The 13,823-nt window shown below is 41.0% G+C and overlaps 1 protein-coding gene across 7 annotated transcripts in view; it reads left to right on the forward strand.

Annotated features, from left to right (window-relative positions):
- KIAA0895 (KIAA0895 ortholog) overlaps positions 1-13,823 on the forward strand; it is a 73,185-nt gene that overhangs the window by 23,562 nt on the left and 35,800 nt on the right. For 2 of the 7 annotated variants that reach the window (XM_011950159.1, XM_011950160.1), the window contains exon 1: positions 7,680-7,838. The exons of 2 other annotated variants lie outside the window; for them this stretch is intronic. Coding sequence is in view for 3 of the 5 variants with exons in the window: in XM_011950157.1 (XP_011805547.1) it covers positions 8,112-8,250 (139 nt within the window). In the remaining 2 variants the exon portion in view is untranslated. Of the gene's footprint in view, positions 1-7,679; positions 8,251-13,823 lie in introns of those variants that run through there. 3 more of the 7 variants (XM_011950156.1, XM_011950158.1, XM_011950157.1) reach the window with 2 other exon arrangements.

The following is a 13,823-nucleotide window of genomic DNA, read 5'->3' on the forward strand; positions in this document are numbered from 1 at the left end:
CAGCATGGCACATGTATACCTATGTAACAAACCTGCATGTTGTGCACATGTACCCTAGAACTTAAAGTATAATAAAAAAAAAATAATTAAAGAAAAAAGAAAGAAGTCTTAGGGGTTTTTGAATCTTGTTCTTACAACTTAAAAAAGTTCAAGATATTTAATATATGCAGGAATTACATATTGGATTTCAAAGACTTCAATTGTGAGATTCAGTTAAAAGTGCAATTTTCTAGTGTATTTATCTAAATAATTATTTGTTATATCTTTTATGTTATATCTCATATAATCATCTAAAATTTTGTTTACTATTTCATGAAATAAAAACCTCAAAAAAACAAACAAAAAAAAAGAAAACCCTGGAAAGTGGCTCTAATACAATATTTTTCAATTAGAATTAATTTTTCAAAATGGAAATGACTTCATTGTTATTTTTATTATAAAATTAGTATATGTTTATTATTAAAAATAAGTACAAAAATCTCTAAAAGAAAAAGGGAACAATTACCAGCAGTTCCACATTCCAGAGCTCATCACTGTTAGCATTTAGGTATACAAATAGCCAAACACTTTTCCTATCAATACAATTAATTTTTAAATTTGACCATTATGCAATGTACACATGCACTGAAACATCATACTGTACCCCATAAACATGTGCAATTATTATGTCCATTAAAAACAAGATAAAAAACATTTACAAAAAAAAATTCCATCCATGTAGTAATGGCTCCTAAATTTATTTCTCTAGCCTGGTCTCTTCCTTGAGATCTGAACTCTGAAATCCGACTGCCTGTTTGAAATCTTGGCTTAGAGGGCTGGGCACAGCAGCTCACACCTACAATCCCAGTACTTAGGGAGGCCAAGATGGAAGGATTGCTTGAGCAGAGGAGTTTGAGACCAGCCTGGGCAACAAAGTGAGACCCCGTATCTAAAAAATACCAAAAAATTAGCCGGGTGTCCTTGACATGCCTGTGGTCCCAGCTACATAGGAAGCTGAGGCAGGAGGTTGAGCCATGTTTGAGCCACTGCCCTCCAACCTGGGTGACAGAGCAAGACCCTCTCCCAAAAAGAGATCTCAGCTTAGATATCAACTGGCATATTAAACATGACATATCCAAAATAGAATTTCCCCACTAAACCTGTTCTCCAGTCTTTTCCATTTCAACTATCCACCCAGTTGTTCAAGCCAAAATCCTAGGAGTCATGTTTAATTCCTCCTTCCACTCTTCCTACTCCATTCACACACTAACCTGCTGATCAACTCTGCCTCTAGAACATATCCTGAGTCTTCTACTCCTCTTCCTCTCCACACCTCCCTTTCCACTCAGAGCCATCACCACTCTCTCACTTGGCCCACTGCAAGAGGGTCTTATTTGGTTTCCCTGCTTCTACTCTCAACTTGGTCTCCCTGCTTCTGCTCTCAACTTCTTATTCATTGTCCTCAGAGATGCCAAGGCAAGCTTTTATAAACATAAATCATGTCATGTCACTGCACTGTTTAAAATCCTCCAGTGGGCCAGGTGCAGTAGCTCATGCCTATAATCCCAGCACTTTGGGAGGGCAAGGCAGGAGGATCACTTGAGTCCAGGAGTTCGAAACCAGCCTGGGCAACGTAGTGAGACCTTGTCTCTACAAAAAAAAAAAAAAAAAAAAAATTAGCCATGCTTGGTGGGTCATGCCTGTAGTCACAGCTACTCAGGAGTCTGAGATGGGAGCAATCACTTCAGCCCAGGAGGTGGAGGCTGCAGTGAGCCATGATCTCACCACTACACTCAGCCTGGGTGACAGAGTGAGACCATGTCTCAAAAATATATATATACATAAAATAAAATGGCCAGGCACGGTGATTCATGCCTGTAATCCCAGCACTTTGGGAGGGCAAGGCAGGAGGATCACTTGAGTCCAGGAGTTCGAAACCAGCCTGGGCAACGTAGTGAGACCTTGTCTCTAAAAAAAAAAAAAAAAAAAAAATTAGCCATGCTTGGTGGGTCATGCCTGTAGTCACAGCTACTCAGGAGTCTGAGATGGGAGCAATCACTTCAGCCCAGGAGGTGGAGGCTGCAGTGAGCCATGATCTCACCACTACACTCAGCCTGGGTGACAGAGTGAGACCATGTCTCAAAAATATATATATACATAAAATAAAATGGCCAGGCACGGTGATTCATGCCTGTAATCCCAGCACTTTGGGAGACTGAGGCGGGCAGATCACGAGGTCAAAAGATCAAGACCATCCTGGCTAACACGGTAAAACCCTGTCTCTACTAAAAAGTATAAAAAATTAGCTGGGCATTGTGGCAGGCACCTGTAGTCCCAGCTACTCGGGAGGCTGAGGCAGGAGAATCGCTTGAACCCAGGAGGCAGAAGTTGCAGTGAGCTGAGATTGTGCCCCTGCACTCTAGCCTGGGCAACAGAGTGAGACTCCATCTTAAAAAAGAGAAAAAAAATATCCTCCAGTCGCTTCTGATTGCACTTGGAATAATACTGAAATTAGACTAGGTGTGGTAGCTCACGCCTGTAATACTGGCACTTTGGGAGGTAGACGGGGGAGGACTGCTTGAGGCCAAGAGTCTCAGACTAGTCTAGGCAACATAGTGAGACCCCCATCTCTACAAAAAGTTTTTAAAAAATAAAGAATAAAGTCGAAACTCCCTTCCCTGGCCCCTGCCTACCTCTCTTCTCCTACCCGCTTTCCCCCAGCTTACTAGACTTCAATCATACTGACCTTCATGTGGGTCCAGGATCATGCCAAATCATTCTTATCTCAGGGCTTTTGGCTTTGCAATTCCCTTTGCCTAGATCGCTTGTCCTCTAAAAATTCCGACTCTTATTCTTCAAGCGGCTGACATTTGTTCTTCAAGTCTTAGCTCAAAGGTACTTTCTCAGAGGCCTTTCCTGATCACTCCAAGTTACCTACCATCTAGCATACTTTCCTGATTTGCCATGCTTCATAGCACCTATCTGTATCTGAAATTATATCTTTTGTTCAATTGGTTGTTGTTTTTTTTCTCCCAGTATAAGTTCTGTGAGAACTGGGACTCTGATTTACTTACCCTAGCATCCCTGTCATATATGCTAAAGGACTGATTGATGCATGTACATAATTTTTATTGCTTTTTTTTTTGAGATGAAGTCTTGCTCTGTTGCCCAGGCTGGAGTGCAGTGGCACCATCTTGGCTCACTGCAGCCTCCACTCCTGGGATTCAAGTGATCCTCCTGCCTCAGCCTCCCAAGCAGCTGGGACTATGGGCATGCACCACCACACCCGGCTAATTTTTGAATTTTTAGTACAGACAGGGTTTCATCATGTTGGCCAGGATGGTCTTGAACTCCTGACCTCAGGTGATCTGCCCCCCTTGGCCTCCCACAGTGTTGGGATTACAGGCGTGAGCCACCAGGCCCAGCCATCATTTTTACATATGTATATACATACCATCAGTAAGTTCTTTGAAGGTAGGTTTCATATCCTTTTCATCATCTTTTTACCTTGTATATAATAGGAACTTAAATATCTGGAAGGAGTTAAGTTAATGCACATCTTGGTTTCTCCAAAATATAATTAAGAGCAGTATCTTTTTGGCTGATTAAAAAACATCCTTCCTCCCTTAATCATTTCCAACAAACATCAAAAACATCATTTACACACATATAAAATCACAGTGTTCCCCAGGGTTTTTGTGCTGTTCTGTTTTCACTGAGGTGAAAAGGCAGAGGCGTTTCACAAAGCATTCTTTTATTTGGCTTCCACTTAATGCTTTTCATTCTCCTGAATATAGACATGCTGCAAAACATTCCATTCTCTTGATATAGACATCCTGAAAGCATTCAAACTGTGCTGATTTTTTTTTTTTTTCTTGAGGCGGAGTCTCGCTCTGTCGCCCAGGCTGGAGTGCAGTGGTGAGATCTCCGCTCACTGTAAGCTCCGCCTCCCGGGTTCATGCCATTCTCCTCCCTCAGCCTCCCTAGTAGCAGGAACTACAGGAGGCAGTGTTTGCAGTGAGCCAAGATCACGCCACTGCACTCCAGCCTGAGCAAAAAAAAGAGCGAAACTCTGTCTCAAAAGAAAAAATAAATAAATAAAAATAAAAACAAAAGCAGTTTTAATAAATTCCTAACTTGATCTTGAAATTAGTGCCCTAAAAATGGAGCAGTAACATAATTAAGTCAATCATCTTGTCTCAATATTAATGGTTAATGTAGAAACAGGTATGAAGGAAAATTTCTCAGAAAGATGAGATTGTTCATTGTTCTTGTGGATATGTAAAAACAATGCTAACTCAAAAGCAGCCAACTGGACAGCTGCAGATGCTGAACCCAATGGAAACACTAAGTAGGCATAGCATGAATCAGTAATTAACAAAGCAGATGCAGAAAGCTTGATGAGGGTGAATAATTGCATAGATGGAAATAGTAAAAGGAGCTGGTAACAGTACAAGTTTTATAAGAAATTGGATAAACTCTTTGTATTCATGAATTTGTTAGCAAGAGTGCTTCAATAATACACAGATAATATATTTTTTAAATGTTTTGATTACATTGATAAATACCTTTATATGGTACTTATCACTAAAGAAATTTAAAAATGGTCCACAGGAAAATATTGGTAGGGTGAACATAAAAATAATTATAAAAGTAAAGAATGAAATAATATTTCAGGTAGGCTAACTACAGAGGCATCAAATTTGTTTATTTTTGGAATTCTTAATTTTAATGACATGTTGAAATTAGAATGCACATCATTTTCTAATTTTTATATGTGTGTATGCATGTACATATATATACACACATGCATGTATTTTATAGAAAATCTTCCCTACTAGTCAGGACTTTCCTTGAGGATAGGTATCATGTTTTGTTATGTACTCCAAAAACCCCAGGCCCAGTGTCTTCTATATAAATAAATACCTGTGGAATCAGGAAGATAATATATATCTTGGTTACTTAAAATATAATGAAAATAGGCAATATGATTAAACATACTTTAGTAAAAGCATTCAGAGTAAACTGCACAGACACTGAACATATGACTTGGTAACATCTTTTAGGGGGCTTTCTTTTTTGAGAAATAGCTCTTAAACTACAGTGACAGACTTTTTCGAGAAATAGCTCTTAAACTGCTCTTAAACTGTAGTTTAAAAACTAGAAATTTGTAGAGGTATAGATGCATTTATAGCAAACTTTGAAAACAGCTTTCAGAATTCTGGGTATATAAGGAAGCCAACAGCATGGTTCATTTAGAGCCTTTTTCCTTAGGACATATGTTGCAAGAATTACTACTCTTACAAATGCAGCAGATTCATTGCTCATTACTATAGCAAGTGTTTTAACCCAAAGCAGATTTGTTCTTCATCTATTGGTCCATTTGATATAATTCCATATTATTTTAGTTATCATTGTAAATGCACACACTTTCTATTGTCTACTTATTCATTAATTCACAAATATTTACTGAGGACCTGCAACGTGCCAGTCACTCTTCTTGGTGCAGGGATATAGCAGTGAACAAACAAAAATCACTGCACTTGTGGAAATTTTATTCTAGGGATGGATACAGATAATAGTCATGATAAATCAATAAAATATCTAATAAATTAGACAATGTTAAGTGCTAAGTAAAAAAATAAAGCAGAGGGCCGGGCGCGGTGGCTCAAGCCTGTAATCCCAGCACTTTGGGAGGCCGAGACGGGCGGATCACGAGGTCAGGAGATCGAGACCACCCTGGTGAACACGGTGAAACCCCGTCTCTACTAAAAAAATACAAAAAACTAGCCGAGCGAGGTGGTGGGCGCCTGTAGTCCCAGCTACTCAGGAGGCTGAGGCAGGAGAATGGCGTAAACCTGGGAGGCGGAGCTTGCAGTGAGCTGAGATCCGGCCACTGCACTCCAGCCCGGGCGACAGAGCAAGACTCCGTCTCAAAAAAAAAATAAATAAATAAATAAATAAATAAATAAATAAAGCAGAGAAGGCCTATAGGAAATATGAAGAAGTAGAATTTTAAATAGAGTGGCCAGGGAAGGGCTCACGAAGAAGTGACATTTGGGTTAGGTCCCGAGGAAGCAAGGGAGCTAGTCCTGCAGATATCTGAGGGTAGAACATTCCAGGCGGGGAGGATTCCAAGTTGCAAAGGCCTTGAGGTGAAATAGTGCCTGGAATTGAGGAATATCAAGGAGGCCAGTGTGTCCAAGGGGGAGGAAGTAGTTGGAGGTGAGATCAAAGAGGTGACAGGAGGCTAGGTCATAAAGGACTTCACAGGAAAGGAAGCCACTGAAGGTTTTGAACAGAGTGACATGATCTGATTTTTTCACAGGTTCACTCTGGCCACTGAGTTTTGAGAACAGTGTGAAAGAGGGTAGGGTGGGAATACAGAGACGGTCTAGAAGACTGCCATAATCCAGACAAGAGGTGGTGGTGGCTTGAACCAGAGTGGTAGCAAGTGGCTAGACTCTGGATGTATTTCGAAGATAGTATTCACAGGATTTGAAGACAGAATATGAAGTGAGGTTATCCAGTATTTGTGATATAGTTACATTTCCACTGTTCTCTCCTAAGTGATGAAAAAGACACAATTTCTCACAAGTTGTCTGACATTTTCAGAGTTTGACGGTCCTGATATTCAACTTTCTTTTGTTCCTGAGTTTGAAAACACACCCCATTATTTCCATGTCTTACCTCAGCCTTGAGGATGAAGACGAGATGTAACTGTCTGAAGACTGACAGTTGCCAGCACTATCTCATGAGCTCTTCCTACACTGTAAGCTCCACTAGGCTTATTTCCTTCCCCTTGATGTCCTCAAAGCCTGATTCAGAACCTTGCACACGTTAGGGTCTCAAAAAATGTTTGTTGAATGGTTTAGTCTACATTTCCCATTCCCACTGGTTTTTTTTTTTTTTAGTTTCACCGTGTTACCCAGGCTGGAGTGGTGCAGTGGCGCGATCATGGCCCACTGCATGCTCACCTCCGGGACTCAAGCAGTCTTCCCGCCTCGGCCTCCCGAGTAGCTGGGACTCCAGAAGTGCGCCACCATGATTTGTTAATTTTGTGTGTTTTTAGTTGAGATGAGTTTTCGCCATGTGGCCCAGGCTGGTCTCCAACTCCTGGCCTCAAACGATCCACCTGCCTTGGCCTCCCAAAGTGCGAGGATTACAGATATGAGCCACCGCGGCCTGCCTCCCAGTTACTGTAAAAGATTAAATTTTCACACTTGCTAATGTGAAAATGAATAATAAACTGAAAATAACATTAAGCCCTTATCAATTGCAGAATCACAAGCTACAATGTGAATTTCAGTATTAAGCATAGTATGCTGGGGTACTGTCAAGTGGTCATTGAGCCTCTTGCACTTTTCACTCTTACTAGCTCAACCTGAAGGTGTTTTAGCTTCCCCGCACCTCCTAAGCGGAAGGACGAGGAGACTGGCTTTGCTATTTGCAGCTAGGGCCGAGTGTCACAGCGCACCATGGAATTCAGTCCCCTGTAAACGGGCACAAACGTCTCTGAAAGATCAGTCAACATGCATTATCCGACTAGCAGGAGACCCCAGCCGCTCGCAGGCACAGCCACAAGCCCTGGAGACACTGGCCCGCGCTGGGCACGCCGGGAGTTGTAGTTCCTCCCACTCTCTCTCGCTGCCCGCCGGCCTGCGTCGCACGAGCGCCCCCAGCGGCGCGCAGGCTCCGGGAAGCGCAGCGCGCGCGGACCCCGGGGGCAGTTTCCTAGCAACCGGCGCAGCGGCTACGTCACGGTGGCAGGTTCTAAGCGCTGCCGGGCACCGTAGGGCCGCCGTGTGTATCTTCCAGCATCTGCGGGCTGGTGGAAGCGCTGCTCACAGTTAGTGTCCGTACGTCTTCGTCCGCCATTACCCTCGTTATCCTGCTCCAGGTAGCGGAGAACCGCCTCCCGCCGCGCACCCTCCACTGAGGCTCGGGTCAGAGGCTAGAGGCCGCCCGGCCCGCCCCTGCGCGGCCCTTTCCCCTGAGCCCGCGGAGCCCGCCGCCCCGGGCCTCGGGGGAACGATGCTGGAGTCCATTCGCGTGACGGGTGAGTGCAGGGAAGGGCTGGCCGCGGCGGGGTTGCGGGGCGGACCGGCGTCCCGCCGCCTGGGGTCCAGGTAATGGTAGCCACCGGCTGGGCGCGCCGCTCGGGACTCCACCCTGCGTCCCGACCCCTGCGGGGCGCTCAGGAGGCGCTCGCGAAAAACCTACGGAGGGAAGAGAGAAATCGGCCCCTTTTCCTTTCGTCACTTCTTATCAGTAAGTACATGCTGTGGAATCTCGTGAAAAATATTATAATAATAGACCGGTTGCTGGTCCTACAAAGGTACAATCCAAACATTGTTAAATCCTATTTCAAAACACGCTAGGTGTGTGATTAAGCTTCATAATTTTCTAGAATATTCAGAAAAAATAAGCTAAGTGAAAGAACACATTCTGTATTTCAGTATTTATACTGTGTATATTTGTGTGTGTATGCTTTTATTCTTAAACAGTGAGAACGTTTTGAGTTGATATTATAATAGGCCATTTTACAGTACAGATTATACCAAGTGTAAAACATGGGTCTTTAAACAGACCCCAGGTCAGAAAGTCTGAAAGTTTACCTGCATTTTTTAAAATTCAGTTCGTTCTCTGGGAGCACAGAACTTGACTCTTACTATTTGTAAATCGCTATGCGTGTTAGCCATTAAAAAAAAACCTTACATAATCTTAGAGTAATTTTCTAGGCCATTTTCCCAGCATTTGATTCTGTACGCAAACATTTTTGCAAGGCTTGGTTTTGACAGTTCAGAATTATGACGAAGAACAACGGAGTAAAGGGAAATACCTACTCAAACTAGTGCCAAAATAAGGCCGGAATTTTAATTTTTTAAACAATGCAGTACCTAATAGACTATTTTTTCTGTGAGCACTCTAACTGAAAAACCAAACCCCTTGCCAGTGAAAACATTTTAATTTTATACTGTTTTATTTCATGTTCAATGTTATACGGAGTTGATTTGTGCAGTCATGACATTGCCGCGATGTATCTCATTTATGTTGACAGGAAGCATAGTTACAGGATCTAAGATTGAAAAGGCAACTTTAATTGGCGTTAGAGTTTTTAAAAATGTGATTTGATGTAGATGCTACTTCTATCCTAAAACACAATTAAAATGTCAAAAGTTACTTAAAAGTACCATACCTCCTAAATATGGAGCAAGGTTTCTCAACCTCAGCACCATTAACTTTGTTGTTGTTGTGTTTTTGAGATGGAGTCTCGCTCTGTCACCCAGGCTGGAGTGCAATGGCGCTGTCTCTGCTCACTGCAATCTCCACCTCCCGGGTTCAAGCGATTCTCCTGCCTCGACCTCCCGAGTAACTGGGATTACAGAGGCACGCCACCACGCCCGGCGAATTTTTGTAGTTTTAGTAGAGACAGGGGTTCAACATGTTGGCCAGGCTGGTTGGAACTCCTGACCTCAGGTGATCCTCCCACCTCGGCCTCCCAAAGTGCTGGGATTACAGGCATGAGCCACACTGTGCCCAGCCTAGCACTGTTAACTTTGGACAAGATAATTCTTCCTTGTGGGATGCTGTTCTTTGCCCCGACCCCGTAATTGTGACAACTAAAAATCACAATTGGGCAAGGGGGTGGGGGAGGGCAACATCTTCTTCTCCATAGAATCAGTGCTTTGAAGAAAAATGTAGATTTCTGTCACAGTGCACATTATTTGATTGAGAAATCACATAGATTAAAATTATTTTCCCAAACTGTAACAATCATTGTAGAGATACAAATAAAATAGTATTAGAAAGCAGATACTCTGATCATTTAGTCATGCAGAGTGATCTCTTGATATGTCAACATGTTGAGTTAGAAGTTTGAGAAGAGATACTTTAGAAAGTAGTAGACCCACTCCTCTTGTCTCATTTCCTTTCCTATAATTTAGTGGCGGTACATTTATCAGTCCAACCCTGTATGTTTGCAAACCCTGAGGTAAATAATTTGGCAGTGAGTTTCTATAGTACAATAAAGTTCAAACAGCCATTTGAGACCATTCAAGCCTCTAATTTACAATTCCTTTAAAAATAACCGGGTCGTTTTTCAGACTACTTTCTCTCATATTTAACTAGTTGAAATAATTCTAGAGCCCGGTGCCCAGCATTTCACTGCGATATCAGAAAAACCCAATTTGGACAGCCAGAAACTTCATGTAGAGAGTTAAGCTGAAAACATGCCCTCCTCTCCCCTGTCATTCCCTCATGATTCATTGATATCGAAGATGGCCATGTTCTTCTTTTGGTTAGCAGAACTTGATTGTGGTAAGAGTACTGATGGAAATGTGTTCATTTTTTTTTCAGCTCTAAAAGTTGTTGCAAATATAGAACAGACTCATTATTTTATATTTCAGGAATGAAGCAATTACTTGCTTCTGAAATCACTTCCTATATAATATCTTACCCACTTTTGACTTACTGGTATATGCTATCTATGCTGTTTAAAAATGGAATCAAATCAGAAAAGGTTTTTTTTGACTTCTCATGGCCTTTTAAAGAGGAAGGTTCTCAGGCTGGTTGCTGTGGCTCACACTTATAATCCCAGCACTTTGTGAGGCAGAGAGCAGATGGATTACCTGAGCTCAGGAGTTCGAGACCAACCTGGGCAACACAGCAAAACCCCATCTCTACAAAAAATTAAAAAATTAGCCGGGCATGGTGGCCTGCGCCTGTAGTCCTTGCTACTTGGAAGGCTGAGGCAGGAGTATCACTTGAGCGCCCAGGCGTCAGAGGTTGCAGTGAGCCAGAATTGCCACTGCACTCCAGCCTTGGTCACAGATTGAGACCCTGTCACAAAAAAAAAAAAAAAGGAGGTTCTACTTTAGCTTCTGGGATTTAAAAAAAAAGAGGGTTTATTATACTAAAGCCACTAAAATCTTGATTCTAAAATATAGATTAATTACCTTATTAACATGAAATTTGCCTTGGAATTCAAATTTAATGATTCAAAATATTTCCCTATGTACATTTTTCCATGTGGTGTTTCTATAGGAGCTGAATATAATATTTAATGTGATACTAATAATAGTTAACAAAGGCTGCTTACTTATAGTCCAGCACTGCTCTCAGCACTTCACACATATTAACTTTTAAAATCCTTACAACAGTACTATGAAGTATGTATTATTATTATCATCCCATTTTACAGATAAGGAAACTATAGCACAAAGAAGTTATGTAACTTGGTCAGGGTTATAGCTATTGATAAACAGAGCCAAGATTCATACCAGACAGCTCCATTCCAAAGCCCATGTTGTCAACTACTAGGAAAATCAGCTCACTATTATAGTGACTGTACACTGATTTGTGCCACAAAACCCAATCTCAAGATTTCATTTAATATCTGTGTCACATTATCTGATGGTTTGCTCAAGTGTTGGTTTTTAGGTTTTTAATCACAGGCAAGTATGTAATAATTTTTACTTGGGAAAATCATATTTAACTTGAATATAAATTTGTTGTTTTCAAAATAGAAGACATCTAGTTCATTCATTAACAAAATGCTATGAGAAACCATATAGGATTATGTTCATTTATGATTTCCTATTGGCTTTATTTTGTATGTGATGTAAGAAGTGATTAATGAGTCATTCCAGAAATGAAGTGTTTTTATATCAAAGATGAATGTTTAAAAATATTGGAAACGAAAGTCTTAAGGCCAGCGTTAGGCCATACAGGATTAATATACCTAGGCACATAGCTCCTATTTGTTCTACAGCGGCAGGTACCTACCATTAAAACTTGTCTTTAACATCACTGATTGTTTCATTTTTCTTTTGCCTTCCTGGGATTATTTTTTCCTCAACCGTTGGGCAACTAAGTCTTTTACCCTTTCTTTCCTCTCAAGTATTCTCTTGCCTTGTCTACTTCTCTGGCCACCCTTTCATAAGCAGGACAGTGAATGAGCAAAACCAAACACAGATGTATGTTGTAAAAAAGCTTATAATTTCATTGTTGAGGAAGTCTGTCATACAACAAATATAAACCTGCAACCATGATAAAGGACTTCGAAGAAGAGATACAAGGTGTTATGAGGGTCTAAAATGAAAGAGTTAAGGAAGGCTTCCTGACCAAGTGCTATTTGAACTGAAAGATGAGTGGGTATTAATCTAACAAAAAGGGATAGAAGGGCCCAGCAGACACAGAGAGGAGCATGTGAAGAAGTATGCTCGGAGAGAGCATGGTAAGGATGAGATATGGTCAAAGTGAGAGAAGGCTGAAGTGGAGAAATTGAGGAACACAGTGTGAGGTGAGGCTGCAGAGGCAGAAGGATCTGATGAAGAGTGACCTCATAGACCACAGTTAGGAGTTTTGTCCATCCCAAGGGAAAGCCATGTTTGTTTCTGGCACATTCAGTGTTGTTTTAGATGATGTATAATGCTCACTCTTACCACAACCATCACCATCAAGGGTATCTAGACTACTCTGTATATTTCTAACTGTAAAAACAACAAACATGCAAGTTTCTGACCCCAAAACAACAGTGTCCCATCGTAAGTTACTAATAGAGCAACACTGAATTGCTCTTACCTGGGGCTGTGAAATTTTTAGGAATCCTAAAGTACAGTCAAGTTTCTGAATTCCTGAATGACATTAGCAGTGCCTTTCGTCTCATTTTCTTAAAGTTGATAAGCTACATTGGTTGCTATTGAATTTAGAGATACTATAGTTAATAGATTATCTGTTATAGTGTGGACAAATTGAGCAATAAATATATTTTTAAGAATACTGATTTTATACATCCTTAAAAAAATTAAAGTGTAACTTATATAAAGTTTACAAGTCTTAAATGTGCAGCCCAATGACTTTGTACATACATAACCATCGCCCAGAACAGATAGAGAACATTTCCAGCACCTAGCAGGTTTCCTAGTATCTCCTCCTAGATTATGATTCATCCCTCAAAGGTAACTGCTATTCTGACATCTAATACCATAAATTAGTTTTGCTGTTTTGGACTACATATAAACGGAATTATACACTATATAATCTTTTGATGTGGCTTCATTTGCTCAACATTGTCTGAGATACATCCATATTGTTGCTTACAACGTCAGTTTTCCTTTCATTGCCGTATAGTCTTCTGTTGTATGAACCTACCACAATTTATCCTTTCTACTGTTGATATTGTTTGAGGTGTTTTTGTTTGTTTGTTTTTTAGAGTTGGAGTTTTGCTATGTTCTCTAGGCTGGACTCAAACTCCTGGGTTCCAGTAATCTTCCAGCCTCAGCTTCCTAAATAGCTGGGATTACAGGCATGTGCCACTGTGCCTGGCTTCTTTTGAGTCTTAAGTGATGAAATTCTTGATAAAATTAAAGTTTACCTTGTTTGGGGATTACTTTGTTTTGTTTTGGCCTTTCTTTTGTTTGTAATCAAGTAACCTATTGTTTTGTGGTATAAAATTATCCCAGATTCTCAGGTTTTGTAAGTATTAGTGAACCACAGGAAATTTCCATTTTGTAGGTCAAAACTGGTTGAATAGTATTTGCCACCAGGCTTTGTTTCTGGTGATCTTCCTTTTCAGCCAGAGACCTCTTGATTCCTATGAAACCTCACCTACTCACAGTTGTGAAACACTGCATTTAGAGAGCAGTGTCTCCCTTTTGCCCCATTCTTTTAGATGAGGAACGGGAGGTAACGATGGACTTAATGATTAGGCTAATATTACAGAGAGGTCATTGAAAGAGCTGGGAATGGATGTCAGGAATCTTGGTATCCTTTTCTCCTGTTCTAGATATATACCAAGCTTTCATTGTGTTGATTACTTCGGTGTATTCATCTACTTGTGA

The sequence above is a fragment of the Colobus angolensis genome, unplaced genomic scaffold, assembly GCF_000951035.1.
Source record: "Colobus angolensis palliatus isolate OR3802 unplaced genomic scaffold, Cang.pa_1.0 Scaffold302, whole genome shotgun sequence".
Classification (NCBI taxonomy): domain Eukaryota; kingdom Metazoa; phylum Chordata; class Mammalia; order Primates; family Cercopithecidae; genus Colobus; species Colobus angolensis.